This window comes from Polypterus senegalus, chromosome 4 (genome assembly GCF_016835505.1).
Source record: "Polypterus senegalus isolate Bchr_013 chromosome 4, ASM1683550v1, whole genome shotgun sequence".
Lineage (NCBI taxonomy): Eukaryota > Metazoa > Chordata > Cladistia > Polypteriformes > Polypteridae > Polypterus > Polypterus senegalus.
The window spans coordinates 55,548,473-55,564,796 of record NC_053157.1 but is presented as its reverse complement, the minus strand read 5'-3'; the positions used below and the strand labels follow the sequence as shown (position 1 = coordinate 55,564,796).

At 38.1% G+C, this 16,324-nt stretch overlaps 1 protein-coding gene across 5 annotated transcripts in view; it reads left to right on the top strand.

Annotated features, from left to right (window-relative positions):
• The first annotated feature begins 3,435 nt into the window (after positions 1 to 3,435).
• The window catches only part of LOC120527351 (WD repeat-containing protein 70), a 345,189-nt gene continuing 332,300 nt past the window's right edge, over positions 3,436 to 16,324 (top strand). The window contains exons 1-5 of one of the 5 annotated variants that reach the window (XM_039750658.1): positions 3,483 to 3,523; positions 5,856 to 5,903; positions 6,428 to 6,467; positions 7,426 to 7,509; positions 12,282 to 12,372. In XM_039750658.1, coding sequence (XP_039606592.1) covers positions 6,449 to 6,467; positions 7,426 to 7,509; positions 12,282 to 12,372 — 194 coding nt within the window. In that variant the 5' untranslated portion in view covers positions 3,483 to 3,523; positions 5,856 to 5,903; positions 6,428 to 6,448. Of the gene's footprint in view, positions 3,524 to 5,855; positions 5,904 to 6,427; positions 6,468 to 7,425; positions 7,510 to 12,281; positions 12,386 to 16,324 lie in introns of those variants that run through there. The other 4 variants (XM_039750659.1, XM_039750656.1, XM_039750657.1 and 1 more) reach the window with 4 other exon arrangements.

Here is a 16,324-nt window from a genome sequence, read left to right as displayed (position 1 = left end):
ACCATAACTGCTTTAGCGTTGTTACTCTCACTGCACCTTCTTCTTTCAGCTGCTCCCGTTAGGAGTTGCCACAGCGGATCATCTTTTAACATATTACTCTCACTGCAGCACTCTGAGTATTTATATAACTGTATCTGAGTGTGGATCACAGCAGCAGCTGATCGGAAAGAGAATTATCGGTATACAGCATCAGGCACACGCTACCTCAGCCACGGCAAAACGTTTTAAAGCCTTTCCTGTACGGACCTCGAGGTTCAGAAAAAGTTTCATCCCAAGAACTATAAACGCACTCAATCACTGCTCCTTGTAGAACTGTTTGTACTTATAAGTACAATTACCTCACTGTAAACTTGTACTACAGTTATAATATCACACAACCTGAGCCGCTTTATAAAGTGCGTATTTACATATGATGACGATATCATTTTTAAGATGAAGTGCCGCAAAATATGTTTATTATATTATACAGGTGAAACTTTAACTTCATTTAAATAATCTATATTCTTCACTGGGACTGGCGTGAAGGATAGAATAATTAAACATGTACTACGAAGATATTTTAATGTTCCTTAAACTTTTTAAAGAATCAGTGCTCTAAGTTTACAGATGGCTTAACATCTATTACAGAGCTGATTGTGTGGCAATCGGTTACTTGGAGAAAGAAAAGCAAGAACTGCATGGGCGGCCACGTCAATACATATTGAATATAAAACAGAAAGAGAAAATAACGACACAGCTAAAAATGCAGCGGCAAATTTCGACAAAAGTTAAATGCTTGTGTCATGAGCACGAGGCGGCTAGTGTCTGCAACGGACGTGGCCATCCGCAGTGCATAAGCTACCTCACTGACATTGGCGGGCGAAGGAGCCACCGATTCTTTTTCTGCCCAGTGCCAACATAAACCTAGAGCCGCCCCTGGTACTGCTGCAATAAATAATTTCATCGATGGTCGTGCACAATCGCTGCGCTGTAAAACCCATGTTTAATAACGTGCTTTAACTCTTAATGATATCACGTATACATCTCAGTATTTTAGTTATTCAGAGAGCTGTAATATCACGAATGTAATGGATTATGTGTACAGTCGGAGGAAGAGAGCCGGTTTAAAAAGCAAGTAGTGATTCACACACATAGATCACATAGAAGATCAAATACAAAACAAAGCATTTAACGTGCTACTTTAATTACGATGTGATTTGAGAAACTGGTTAAGTAAATGATTTTAAGATGACGTTTATGATGTTCTACTTTAATGACAAAATAAACTATGTAATTAAAGTGGAAATTTCGAGATTGAAGTTGACATTTCGTGCTTTTTTTCCCCACTGTGCCTTTTTTTTCTCTGTATCCTAAAAAGCTTTCATATGACACTCAGACGGTAGGCTACGACTCGCCTTTTCACGACGACTGATATCTGAGCTTTCAAGTTTCTCCAACACGCTATGCCACTCGATCAACTTCCTTTTGTTGATTATACCACGGTTTAATTAAACAAATAGTATATTTTTCATTTGCCTCCACTTGGTATTCACTGAAATTCTTATATTTTCCCCGTGCTTTTCCCATTGTCTTTTCACAGAAGGCTGAGCTTAAGGGTGATTTATATTGATTTGCATATTCAAAGAGGCGTAATTCTGGGAGGAGTTGGGGCGTTACCTAAAGCGCGTGCACGAGCGTTAGTTTTCACGCTGATCGGGATTTATGTAGCGGAAGAACGTGGAAGTTGGAGTACGCACAGATTCCTGCATCTGGATTTTTCTGTGCGTAAGCACATTTCGGCTTTTGTGCTTACGCCATGTTATAGTGCGAGTTCTACGCACGGCGTTATACATGAGGCCCCAGATGAGGTCTAACCAGTGCACTGCAAAGTTTGAGCATAACCTCCTTTGACTTGTACTCTGCACATCATGATTTATTATCTAACATCCTGTTAGCTTTTTTAATGGCTTCTGAATACTATCTGGAAGTTGATAGTGACAAGTCCACTATGACTCTCAAATCATTCTCATAAGGTGTATCCATTAACCTCATATCTTGCATCTGAAATTTAAGATGAAGCCAGACTATTCAGTCAAATGTCTACAGTCAGCCTCTAAGAAGACCAATTGACTCAAGACTTTTTTTACCTTACATCACAGTGTGAGAGGGTAGCCATCTAATTCTGGCTAAATTAGCAAACTCCTTCTCCTTTGTTTGAAAAAGAATGAAAACTCACCTTTGTGAAACTGCACTGATTATCTTTTTAGGTACTTTATCCTAGCTTTGTTTATAGAGGAATTTCTTGCTTGTATTTTTTTGCACTAGTTGCTTAATTTGTAAATTTAAATTTCTATATTTTGATGCAGTTTTAGATTTTTAAGCTTGTAATATACCTGTACCTTGACATCTTATTTTAATTAGTTAATAATGCCATACAGAGTGGTACAGTAGGTACTGTTATTTTCTTACAGAAGTTGGGCCATTGTTCAATTCTATGTGCAGCCTTTGTGTTCTGCTTGTTTTCACATTGGTGTCCTCAGGGATTTCAATCTGAAATCCACAGTTATCCTGTCAATCTTCGTATGAATGTACACCATGGTGGATCCCTTCATGTTCATTTCCTGTCATGCGCATAGGATAATTTTGTACTCCCTGTGGCAGAGTACTGGATCAATAGGATCAGAACTTTTCTCATTAGATGACTCAGGTGCAGATCAATGCTCTCTGTATTTTAGATTAACAGGATTATTGGTGCAGGAGTTATCATTTTTACCAACCTAAATTAGCATTTGTTCTGTTGCCCTGGTATTTGTCTTCTTCAACCTGTAAGGTGCAAGCTGCTGTGTATAAAATTGAAAAAGTATAAATGATTTCACTTAATCACCAAGAAGGACTCCTTTCCTTGAAAACTCTCCACACCTGTGCTCTTGAGCCTATGCTTCCTTCATTAGGTGGTAGTTCAGCTACATTGGAGTACTAAGTTTTGGTCCTGGAGCGACTTTCTGTTATTTTTGTGCAGCCAATTTTCTTAATAAGAAGCCAGTAAGAAGGGCTGAAACACTTTTTGCTCAGTTTTAGTGCTTTATTCTACTTAACCCACTTGATTGAATTGTCAACCCTTAATTTTTTGGTTTAGTTTTAAACAGATGCCTGCACTGTTTTAATTATTTTTAATTGCTTTCCAATTTAAAAACAAGGACAAATGAGAAAAGAATCCACATGCCGCCATCTAACCTTGATCCCCTTTGTGTTCATCATGTAATATTTGCTTTGAAAAGATATTTGAAAATACTGTAACTGAAAAAGAAGCGCGAAAGAGTAAGAATTGATAATACTGTACTACTTAAATACATGTCATCGGCAAGGATTGGCTTGTAATTAAGCATTTGCAAAGCTGGCACTAGAGGTCGCTGTTAGGGTTTCAGCGTGTACTTTGACAGCCCGCTTAGAGAAACATCACATGCGCCTCTTGTTGGTTTGCCGGCGCTTGTAAACCTGAGAAGAAGTATCAACATGGACCACGAAGATCAGAGCCGCGGTGCGTGTACGTAGTATTTTAATAGGGGACTGTTTTAGTGTTCCCGTGATTTATTTTAAAAGGTACAGTCACGAGCAGTACACATCTCACGAAGACGAATGTTAAACCGTATAGCTTCCAGTTTGTGTTGCCAGTTTAGCATGCCTCTAAACGCTGACAGTTTTGGGGGTTAAGAGATAGATTAAACTTTAGTTGTCCCCAGGAGGAAATTTGGATAATATAAAATTAATGAATAAAATAAAACAAAAATTATAGTAATGTAACTACAAGCCCTTTGAATAGTGAGAAACACGCTACATAAATATAAATAATAGTAATAAGAATCAAATACAGTGATAAACTGTAACAGTGCCTTATGTTTCACTGGCAGAAGACTTAAACACGGAGTCAGCAACAGTATGAGCTGGCATTCCGCTATTCTAATATGAGGCTTCAGGGGAGTCCACAAAAAGATCAAGCATACCTTAGTCACTCAGTGCCCATTCTAATGTGGATAAGTAAGCCATCTTTCTAAAGACGCCAAGTTGTCTAAAAGAGCTGTGTAATGCAGATGAATTAATTAGTTTTGGCACTGCTAAATATCAAGCACCACTACAGTACAGTTAGTTTTTATATACTTCTACATGACAAGATCCAGCTGATGAGTATTACTAGGTTACATGTTTTTGGAGTGACCTACACTAGTATAGGGTGGTCCAGATCTAATTATGCAATTTTCATTACGCTATAACTTATTAAGTTTATTACATAGAGAATTCACAAAAAAATATTTTTGTTGCCGATAGATGGCAGCACCTGCCCTGCATTCCAAAATGGCGGGGAGACGACTGAACAGCGGGTGCGATGTTTTCGCCTTTTCATAATTACACACTTAGATCTGGACCACCCTGTATAATCTTAAACATTGGATTAGCTTGTGTAGATACAAGGTTTTATTCATTATAGTATAGTATGTAAGAGCAAAAAGTGCCATCTGTTATTCAAGCTAGATTAGTAAAAAAAAAAAAAAAGGTCAATTAGGTATATAGTTTACATCTTGCCTGAAGAAGGGGCCTGAGTTGCCTCAAAAGCTTGCATATTGTAATCTTTTTAGTTAGCCAATAAAAGGTGTCATTTTGCTACATTCATAATGGCTAACATGGTACAACACCCTAGTACTACAGTATATAGTTTCCAAAATTCCATGTTTTGCAGAGACTCCACTACTTGCAGTGAGTAAATATTTGCTCCTATTGGTTTATGTTCACACTCAAAGAGCATGTAGATACATGCTGTTTTATTTTAACAGATTTTTAACATTATTCATAAGTAACTGTAGGATTTCAGTGTCAGTTTCAAGCAAACTGTCTCTATCTGTCTCACACGTATTGTGAAAGGCAAGATGAGCAGCATCAACCTAGACAGACTTACAATGATATACTGTATGTACAAACAGGTGAAAAATAGGATGTTAATGTATACAAGTGTAGTAGAGAAGAAATCAGAAATAGATGATGTGATTTGCAGTTTTAGTTGGTCCTATTATGTGCCAGCCTGAAATATTTAAAGTCAAATATTTTTAGTGGAGGAAAGTGAAAATCTTTTAATATTAAGTGTCTCTTATATCAGTAGAATTTTGTTTTAGACACTATACCACCTTTAAATGGGGAAACATGTTTAAAAAAAAAAACCAAAACAATGGATTGACAACTTGGAAGTGCAAACCCCATTTACAAAAAAGTTGGGACACTTTCTAAAAATGCAATAAAAACTAAAATCTTTAATTTGGTACTTCACTTGAACCTTTATTTAACAGGCAAAAGGACAAAGGACAGATTTTCAGTGTTTTCGCTGACAAACAATTCTATTTGTTAAACATAAACAAATTTAGAAATTGATACCTGCAGCACACTCCAGAAAAGTTGGGACAGACGCAAGTTTATCACTGGGTCACATCCCCTTTTGTTTTTATTACACTTCTTAATCATTTGGGAACTGAAGAAACTAATTGTTTCAAGTGGTATCCATCTCTTTATCTGTCTTGGGAGAAGACATAAGCTGTTGCTTGCCTGAAATGCTGTAATTATTGCAAGAAGTACAGTTCTTTGCAACAAGTAAATATTCCCCGTTTTATTAAGGGGTTAAAAAGTGGTGTGTATATACTCATATGTAACTTTTTTTGGTTTAAATAATGATTAACATTAATTGGTTTATAGTAGTGTACTTTTTGGTTACCCTTATAAGAAATTGTAATAGTACTAGGACCCTCAATCCAAATTTATTTTATTTCAATAAACAGTAATGTTTTCTTATTACTTAATAAAATCTAATCATATATAATTATGTGATTGACTTTCAGCTGCAGAAGGCAGAGATATTGCTTCAGTAATGGGATTTTCTGGCTTTGGTAAGTTATTACTGTCTTTTGGTTAATTTGTCTGTAATAATGGGGATGAGACTGTCCAATTTGTAATTGTAGTTTTTGGTTTGCTTCTTGTTTAGTCTGTTGCTCTGCTGACCTTTTAGAAAGATTGCAGACAGGCCAAATAACACTGTCTTGTATACTTTTATTTTTTTGAAACCCAGGATCCATTTTCAAATGTGCAGCTTTTTTGCATAGTAGGTTTACAAGGTGAAGCATATACTTTATAAAAAAAATAACTATCCCACTCTTAACATTTTATTATGGAGATAATGGACATCAAATATGATGAAAAGCCTTAAAAATTACATAATACGTCCATGGTTTTTCAAGCCAAAAATTTGATTAAGGCTTGATCTGCATCTAGGGATTACACAAATATTGCAAAACACTCTATTTGTGTCATTTTAAAAAAGAAAAAAACAAAAAACTATGAGATTCATTCATTTTGAAAGGAGATAGGCTATGCACTTTACTTTGCCAACTAGGTATTTCGTTTACCTCCACAGCACTATTTCAGCCCCGGGAGCATGGATTTATCTCAGAAAGGTATTGCCAAGCACTATTACTAACATTAAATGTTAATGCTTAGATTTGAATTGCTGTCTTTGTTCTGTACACAAGTGCTTCGGAGAGAGAGATAAGAGAGAATATTGAACTTGTACATCACATATAGTCAAGTGACAAGAACCGAATAGACGTCACAGGCATTCATTCATCCATCCATCCTTTTTCTTACATGCCTACCTGGAACAGGGTCGCAGTACAGCTGGAGCAATCAGTGGACGCAAGGCAGGAACAATCCCCGGGCAGAGCCCCAGTCAATCACAGGGCAAACACACATGTGCATCACATTAGCAATGTAAATCAACATAGTCTGCGTGTGTTTGAACTTTGGAAGGAAACTGGACGAACTGGGGGAACATACTCCATGCAGGGAACACCCAAGGCAAGAACCCTCCTTCTCTGCAAGACAGCAGTGATACCACTGTTCCACTTTGCTAACCAATAATAGTTATTATTATTCACTGAAAAATGTTGTCCTTAATTTTTTATTACATATCCTCACTCATCATGCATTAAAAAAAATTGAGAATTGGTTTATGGTGCTTCAGTCTGCTCTGTTACAAACTATGCTATTTTTCATTTTCTGAGGTTTTTTTTTTTTATTTTTTAATCATACACATGCACTACACGCCATGTGTTGTCATAACTCTACACACGATAGCCAGTATAAGCACGGAAGCAAGCAATAAATATGTGGTTACCTTGAGAAAATAGTTCCAATAATCTGTGATAAAAAATGTATTGGTTCCAGTTTACTTTTGTTGTCACAAGTGTGCCTCAGGAATGCGGAAAGCACATATTCTTAAATTTAAATCTTTACTACTTCAAAGTGGATGATTTTGATAAGTGTTGAAAAACTAATTACATATTCTAACTAATAAAATAAATAGTCTTTTTATATTATGGAATAGTTTTAATCTTTTTAATTTACCATTTTCAGGTAAGAAAGCAAGGACATTTGATTTTAATGCAATTTTTGAACAGACTCGAAGAACTGCAATCGAAAGAAGTCAGAGAGTTCTAGGTAATATTTTTAAACATTTATTTTAATGAAACTAAAACATACTGGATTCTGGCATAAAATGAGGTCTTTGTTCTCTTGAGTTTTATGAAATAATAAAAGACCTTTTGTGACACAATCTACCTTTCTTCATAATAGATTGGAAGTTGGCATGTCCTTGCCAGACCTAGAATTCTACTGCTGGATTTTTACACTGCATCCACTTAGGTGCTGACTAGCCTACCCCATGTTTTATGTCTTGGGTCCCTTTCAAATCTAATGGGATAAATCCCAGATTCCTTTTCATTGCTGCTGTTTGCTGTCTTAAAATGGACCCATAGTTTCTTGGCAACTTGGCCTATGGAAACGCGTTGGTGCCTGTTTTTCTTCTGTGTATCTTTTTTATAGTACAGCCCTGTGTATAAGAGGTAAATGAACAAGGTCACATAAAGGAAGTTTAATGGTTGGGCTAATTTTTAAAGAAAGTGGACTTGGTCTGTGCCAATCACTAAGATCAAAATTTTCTGTACTTTCTTTCTGTTTTCTACTTCTGTTCTTGAAGATCTCCTTATCATCCCCACTCCCTTTTCATCCCCTTTATAATAATGCTTGTTCACAGTCTCCTACTCAGAAGACAGTAGTAGCATTTATATGTTATGCAAATCAGCCCTGCATATGGTGTCAGTTTAGCAGTGTGATTTTACTTGTGTTCCTCCAATTTCTTGTAAATCTTTGTTTAAAAATATTATTTCATTATGTATTAATCTAAATTACAAACTTGTCTAGTTTAAATATGTTCACCATCTCTCATGATTTAGATGCAAATGTGCTACCTTTGTGCATTGAAGTACTGTATACTGTACTTGTTCTTGTTTTACACTTGTTATGGCACTATCCTGTGGTTAGTGAACACTTTTGTTTTCTGAAAAGCTGTGGCTGACTTACCGTCTTCTCTTATTGTAACTAACACTCCTCTGTCCCAAATATTGCTATTTTTGGAACTTCAGCTCATTCTCTCTGTGCAGTTAGGGCAATAATAAAAAAGTGGTCATCAACTGGAACTGTGACAAACTTGCTTGGAAAAGGACCCAAGTTTATTTTATCCCCATGTACAGTGAGATGGAGGGTAAGAGAGGCAATAATATATCCAAGGGTCACTGTTTGGGAGTTGCAAAAAAAAGTAAAATCCTGGGGTTATCAAGTCTCCAGAACCACCCTCAGACGGCATCGCCATGCCAACGGATTATTTGGACAGTATGCCAGAAAGAAGCCTTTTCTGTCCGTTATCCACAAACATAAGCACCTGGAGTTTGTAAAACGTTATTACAACTTTGAGTAGAACCATGTTCTATGGTCTGATGAAACAAAAATGTAACTTTTTGGCAATAAACACACAAAATGAGGTTGGTGTAAAAAGGAGGATTGCATTAAAGAAAAGAACCTTGTCCCAACTGTTAAATATAATGGAGGTTCTGTGATGTTGTGGGGCTGTTTTTCCTTCAAAGGTCCTGGAAACATTGTTAGGGTACATGACATCCTGGATTCCATGAAATATCCTGAGATTTTAAATCACAACCTGGCTGCCTCCGACAGGAAGCGAACACTGGATTGTCATTGGATCTTCCAGCAGGATAATGATCTAAAGCACATGTCCAAATCAACCCTGTAGTGGTTAACTGACTATAAAATCAAAGTTCTGCCATGGCCATCTCAGTCCCCTGACCTGAACCCTATTGAAAACTTGTGGAGTGAGCTGAAGTGGAGAGTACACAGGAGAGGACCTAGGATCCTGGGTAATCTGGAGAGATTATGTAAAGAAGAATAGTCTCAGATGCCATGCTCTATATTCTCCAAAATTATAAAAGGTTACAAGAGATGAGTCTGTGCTGTTATATTGGCAAAGGGAGGTTGTACAAAGTATTAAATGCAGGGGTGCTAACAAGTGCAGCACATGCATTTTTGTTAAAAATATTTATTTCTTGATTAGGGCTTTGTTTTTCTTTGAGTGAACTTGTTTTAATTAAAAGTCAGATATTTCTCATTTTTTCAGTGCAAGATAACAGTTCTTCAGCAAACAGTGATTTTTTTCTAACCCTTCTTTTTTTTTCTTTTTCAAGGTGTCAATAATAGTGGAGTATATACACACACGGGTCATTCTAGGTCAAATCAGCCATGCACTTTAGTCTCAAAAAATATTGAAAAAAATACCATGTGTACCCATGTTATCCAAGGGACACCCTGTAATTATTTTGATGTATGATCAATACTTTCCAAGACACAGTTTTGTGAGGCGAGAGGAGTGTCAAATTTGACATGCCTCTATTTTGTCATCAAATTCACAAGACTATATCTCAAAAACTGAATCACCTAGCAGGATCAATTTTTGTATACTGGAACCGTTATAGGTATAGTGCATAATGAAATGAAAATGTTTGGTCCAGATAACATCCATCCATCCATTATCCAACCCGCTATATCCTAACTACAGGGTCACGGGTGTCTGCTGGAGCCAATCCCAGCCCACACAGGGCACAAGGCAGGAAACAAACCCCAAGCAGGGCGCCAGCCCACCGCAGGTCCAGATAACACCACATGGTAAAAGCAGTCTTTCAAAAATGGAAAAAAAAAATCTGTCTGTTTAGATTTGCCATGCTTAGGCTTTCAAAAAGCATACTTCTAACTGATATAGCCTGCTAAAATTGTTTCCATGTTTAGATACCTACACAGGGCTTTTCAAAAGGCTATAAATATAAACAAACAAGAAACTGCATCAAGGTCTGACCAGCAGATCTCTCAAATGTGAAAAAATCATTTTGGGTCTAATTTTCAGACCAGTTTAATGCACTGTTGGAATGTCCAGACATTTTTTGTTAATTATTTTTTCCTGTATCCTACATGGTCTCTTCGTTTTCAAAAAACAAGTCTTACTTGTTTATGTGAATATTTAATTTTTATGTTCCATTCTAAGCATGTGTTAAATTCACCATTTGTCAGTAATGATAATCAACAAGTTCTTCATGGCTAACCTGGGTATAGGATTAATGGAAGAAAATAAATCACCAAAGGCACATTAAGAATATATGAAGAACAGCTGCTTGATTTATTATTATATACAACACTAGTTATAATGAAATGGTATCATCTTAGTATTTCAGCAGCAGGAATGTGACCCATTTCATTTCTGTTTCAATTGAAGTGTAGACTGTAGGGCATCTTTGTTTTTGAGGTAAAGATGGTACTGCATCCCAATGTCTGTTGTAGGTGCACTGAGCAGTGCGATGACACACTGTAATAGCACCCAACAAATACTGTGTCTAGTTGGCCAATAGAAAGACTGTACAGGGTAGTTTGGGTGCATGAAACATATCAGGATGTCTGATTATAATTCATTCTTGTCATGAATCACACCAATCCAAATTTTTTCATCATACATGTCCCCAAGCATAGCCTTCAATAGGACAGTAGTCTAATGTGAAGGATGCATCTGATCCATCAGGAATGTGATCTTGAGAGGGCAGGATCTCAGCTGCTGCTTCAGGGGTGAATATTCGGACATTCAATTGACTGTCTTCACAAGACACCCGGGGGACTCTGAGTATGCCATCTTCTGTGGGGATGTAAGAATGGTATTCTCGATAACCAGGTACTCTTTTGGCCATGGAGAATTGCATTCTCTGTTCTGCAACATTAGATAGGACATTGTCGTTTTATATGAAAAAAGGTTGACATTTTTGATAACTTACTGATTGAAAACTCAATGATTACCATTATTGACACATGGCACATTCAGCCCGTGTTTAAGATGGAAAATAAAATGAAAGATTTACATAAGAAAAGTAAGGTTTGTGTTTTGAGAAAGAAGGGACAATGTCAAATAAATGAAAAATATTAAAAAAAATATCTGCACATTCCCACATGCTATTAGGGTGCTCTGAAAGTGAAATCTAAAATTATTTTTTGGATTTGAGATGTCTGCTGTTCAACCTTGATACAGTTACTTTCTGTTTATTACTTTTTCATAAAGTCTATATAGTTATCTGAATAAAAAACAAATCAGAAGTCTGTATTGGTTACAAATGTGTTTCAGTGGCCTAAACATAGCTAAGCCAAAAACTGAAATTAAATTTTGGTCAATTTCAAGGGGCTATTTTGACTATGCAGCATCATCTGGACCAAATGTTTTAATTTTGTCACATCCTGTATCAATTAATGTACCAGCGTGCAAAGTCTGAGTCTGCTTGGTGGTTTAGTTCTTGAGCCATGGACTTGAGAAATTTAATAAAAAAAAATGATGCTGGATAAAATCGACAACCCTATCCCCAAGACACCTTCCCTCATCGGTGAGCTGGCTATGCCTTGGAAAGTATTGATCTTGCATCAAAAAACTTTTACAGGGTGGTTCTTGACTAACATAGGTACACCAGGTAATTTTTCCAGAATTTTTGAGTCAGAAGTACGTGGGCCATTGGTTGATTTGACATGTAATAAACCATATACAGTATACTGTGTTGTAATTCAGTTACATATATGATTATTTTACAGAAATTCTTTTACAAAATGATAATGATTAAAGAAAGACAACTGAACTGTTCATAAAATAAGTAAAGTATGTAGTTGTGGGACAAAAAGCTTGGTTCTCTTTTAAATTTAGTGAATACTTTTGTTATGCAAAAGTAAGCTATTTCTTTTATTTACTTTTTCACTAAGAATTCACTTATAAGATTCACTTATAAGAAAACTAAATTTATGAAGATCCTTTAGCAGGTTTCAAATTATTTTTCTTTTTTCAATTACAGAAGAGAGAGAAATGGAAGAAGGATCTAGGAAAAAAGAAAGTATGGCAAACAGTGCTTCTAAAAATGTGCTTCCATCAACATCTACTGTTAGGTATCAGTATAAAGTTAGTTCATTTTAAGTTTATAGTATCAGAAAAAGCAGTTGTAGCACTGTTAACATCCACTAAAAATGAACAACTCCAGATTTGTTTAATCATTATACTTTAACAAAGTATGCTTCTCTTCCAGCATGTGTAATAGGTGCAAAACATTGTTTGTACAGTAATGATATTTTTAGTTTATCAATTAAAACAATGATAATGAAAACATATTAAAGATGGGACTCCCAGTATGTATGATCATTTTATATAGCTTAGACTTTGGCTGATGTAATTTTGTTTTCCCTTTTTCTACTTTTGTTACGGACTGTCTTCCCTTTGACTCATCTTGCTTTGTTCAGTGTTACCTGATACTTTATTTCAGAGTAGATATGTGCAAATTATTTGTGTTCATATTTTTGATTCCTAGTAATGCTGGGGAATCATTTTGATGTACCTTGCAGCACCTCCTCCATCTTTTATGTGTTGCTGAGTTCAAATATAGTAATATATTTTATTAAAATAGAGATCATACAGTAAGTGATATAGCAAGTAAAGTAAAATGTTTTCTCTCTTATCAAAGACAGTAGAAAATAACTGTATTATAGTTTATTTTCATTTGTTTATTTTAATGCAATTAAATTGAAATTTTGATAGCCCTTTTTACTGTTAGTGAAACTTTTTAGCTGCCTTTGACGATAACTTGGGTACAGATAGCAAAGATTTTCAAATACCATTAGATATAGTTTAGATTTGATTAGAGGTTTATTGTCACATACATTGTTTAGAGTATTGTGAAATTGTTGTGCCAGAGTTGTCAGGACGGAGATGGGGTGCATGGAAGTATATACAGGCGAAAGACAAATAAAATGATGTATAAATAAATAAGTACAATATATAAGAGTGTCAGAACACTGCTCTGTTGGGCCCTTGAGCAAGGCCCTTAACCTGCAATTGCTGAGCGCTTTGACTAGTGAGAAAAGCGCTTTATAAATGAAAAGAATTGTTATTATTGAATTGTTACAGACATATAAACTGCACTGTTTAACAGAATTTGGCAAGAAAAGTGCAGATGGTGGTGACCTAATGGCCTACAGAGTGGGTGGAGTGGGGGTTGAAGTACCAGTGGCATTTATCAGGGCAGAAGTGAAAACAGGGGATCATGGATTCAGTCCTCCTCAAACATCAGATGGAGTAGATGGTATTAAACTGTGGGAGGTCATCACCAATGATTTTAAAGATGGTATGAATAGTCCGTTGGAGGAGCTTGCGATCCTGGCAAGTGAAGTTACCAAACCTGACAGATTTGGTCAGGAAACTTGAAGTAATGCAGTGGTAGACGTTTTCCAGGATTGTGGTTCCTGCTGCAATGCTTTTTAGTCTCCTCATGAAAAGAGCATTTTGCTGTGCATTTTTGATGATGCAGGAGGTGTCACAGAAGATATGCAGTATTCTCTGATCTGAACCTGAAGCTCCTAACTGTCTGGACTATGTTGATACAAAATGCAGCATGACTGTCTTTGTTCTCCTGAAGCCGAAAATGACCTCCTTTGTTTTGGCAATGTTCAGGGAGAGCTAGTTGTCATGGCACTTTACATTCATTTCTTTTACCTCCCTTCTATAGCCAGCCTCATCTTCATCACTGATGAGGCCAGTCAATGCAGTGTTGTCTGCAAATGTGATAATGCACAGCACGTTAGGGGTTTGTGGCGGTACAGGGAACAGTGAGGTAGAAGAGACCCCTATGAGTATATTTGTGAGAGAGGAAAGCCATGTGGTCACAAGCAACTTTATTGGGGGAATGTGTTGATTGTGCTTAATGTGAATGAGGGTGGTTAGTGCAACTGTCCCTCATTGAGGCTCCATGGGTCGTTTGGTGCACCTGCACTAACTGGGGATAAAAGAGGTCTGAGAACAAAATGCGATAGTAAACACACGGTTTGAGGATGAGCTAGTTGCAGAGGAATGTAGGCAAGGTGGTCAGCGAAGCCCCATACAAAGCAAGAGGAATGGAGCTGAAAGGGTAGAGTTGCTATTGCTAAGCAGTAGAGAGAAGCATGAGGGGCTAATTGCTCCGGAAGTGTTCCACATATGCTGAAGGATGATGATGGGACAAGGGAGCAGGGCCTAGAGGTCCCCACCTACGTTGAGGGATGGTGGTTGGGGCAGGATTCAAAGGTAATTGACTACACTGGCAGGTGTCACGTTTACCTGAGCAGACCCGAAGGGTGAAGAGGCAAGGCAGAATTAAGAAAGGTATAGACTGGGGCTCATGATCCAGAAGAAGGAAAAATAGCTGATCCTGACTGTATTTTAATTTTTGATTATATTCCATTTATGAATTTATATATTGTAACCTACACCCTGATACTTTTTATCTTGTATTATTTAATTGTTGAAGAACTGCACTGCACTTTTCTGGACACTGTTTTAATAACAGTAGAATGAAATGCACAAATCACTTGCACCAGTCTTCATGTTTGTGTTCTCCTTGCACTGTTCATCATGGTTTTATGACTGTCGGTGCCTAGGCTGTAGGCATCCCAAGACATTACTGTACATTCCAATGTTTGTGAATAGCATGGAGGAGTTTGTGTTGGTGATCCTTACAGACTAGGGCCTGTTTATCAGGAAGTCAAATACATAGCCAGAAGTGGAGCTACTCAGACCAAGGTCTCTGAACTTCAACACCAGGCTTTAGGGCACAATGGTGTTACATAGTTTACTATTTATAGTATTTATAGTTTACCAGCAATGATAACATTTACAGTGCTTTGCAAAAGTATTTGTCCCCTCAGTGTTTGTCCTATTTTATTGCATAACAACGTGGAATTAAAAGGTATTTTTGGCGCATTAGCACCACTTGATTTACACAACATGCCAACCACTTTGAAGGTCCATCCATCCATCCATTCTCTTCCGCTTATCTGAGGTCGGGTCGCGGGGGCAGCAGCTTAAGCAGAGAGGCCCAGACTTCCCTCTCCCGCCACTTCTTCCAGCTCTTCGGGAGAATCCCAAAGGCGTTCCCAGGCCAGCCGGGAGACATAGTCCCTCCAGCGTGTCCTGGGTCTTCCCGGGCCTCCTCCCGGTTGGACGTGCCCGGAACACCTCACCAGGGAGGCGTCCAGGAGGCATCCTGATCAGATGCCCGAGCCACCTCATCTGACTCCTCTCGATGCGGAGGAGCAGCGGCTCTACTCTGAGCCCCTCCCGGATGACTGAGCTTCTCACCCTATCTTTAAGGGAAAGCCCAGACACCCTGCGGAGGAAACTCATTTCAGCCGCTTGTATTCGCGATCTCGTTCTTTCGGTCACTACCCATAGCTCATGACCATAGGTGAGGGTAGGAAGGTAGATCGACTGGTAAATTGAGAGCTTTGCCTTACGGCTCAGCTCCTTTTCACCACGACAGACCGATGCAGAGCCCGCATCACTGCGGATGCCGCACCGATCCGCCTGTCGATCTCACGCTCCATTCTTCCCTCACTCGTGAACAAGACCCCGAGATACTTGAACTCCTCCACTTGGGGCAGGATCTCTCCCCCAACCCTGAGAGGGCACTCCACCCTTTTCCGGCTGAGGACCATGCTCTCGGATTTGGAGGTGCTGATTCTCATCCCAGCCGCTTCACACTCAGCTGCGAACCGATCCAGAGAGCTGAAGATCACGGCCTGATGAAGCAAACAGGACAACATCATCTGCAAAAGCAGTGACCCAATCCTGAGTCCACCAAACCGGACCCCTTCAACACCCTGGCTGCGCCTAGAAATTCTGTCCATAAAAGTTATGAACAGAATCGGTGACAAAGGGCAGCCCTGGCGGAGTCCAACTCTCACTGGAAGCGGGCTCGACTTACTGCGGCAATGCGGACCAAGCTCTGACACCGGTTGTACAGAGACCGAACAGCTCTTATCAGGGGGTCCGGTACCCCATACTCCCGGAGCACCCCCACAGGATTCCCGAGGG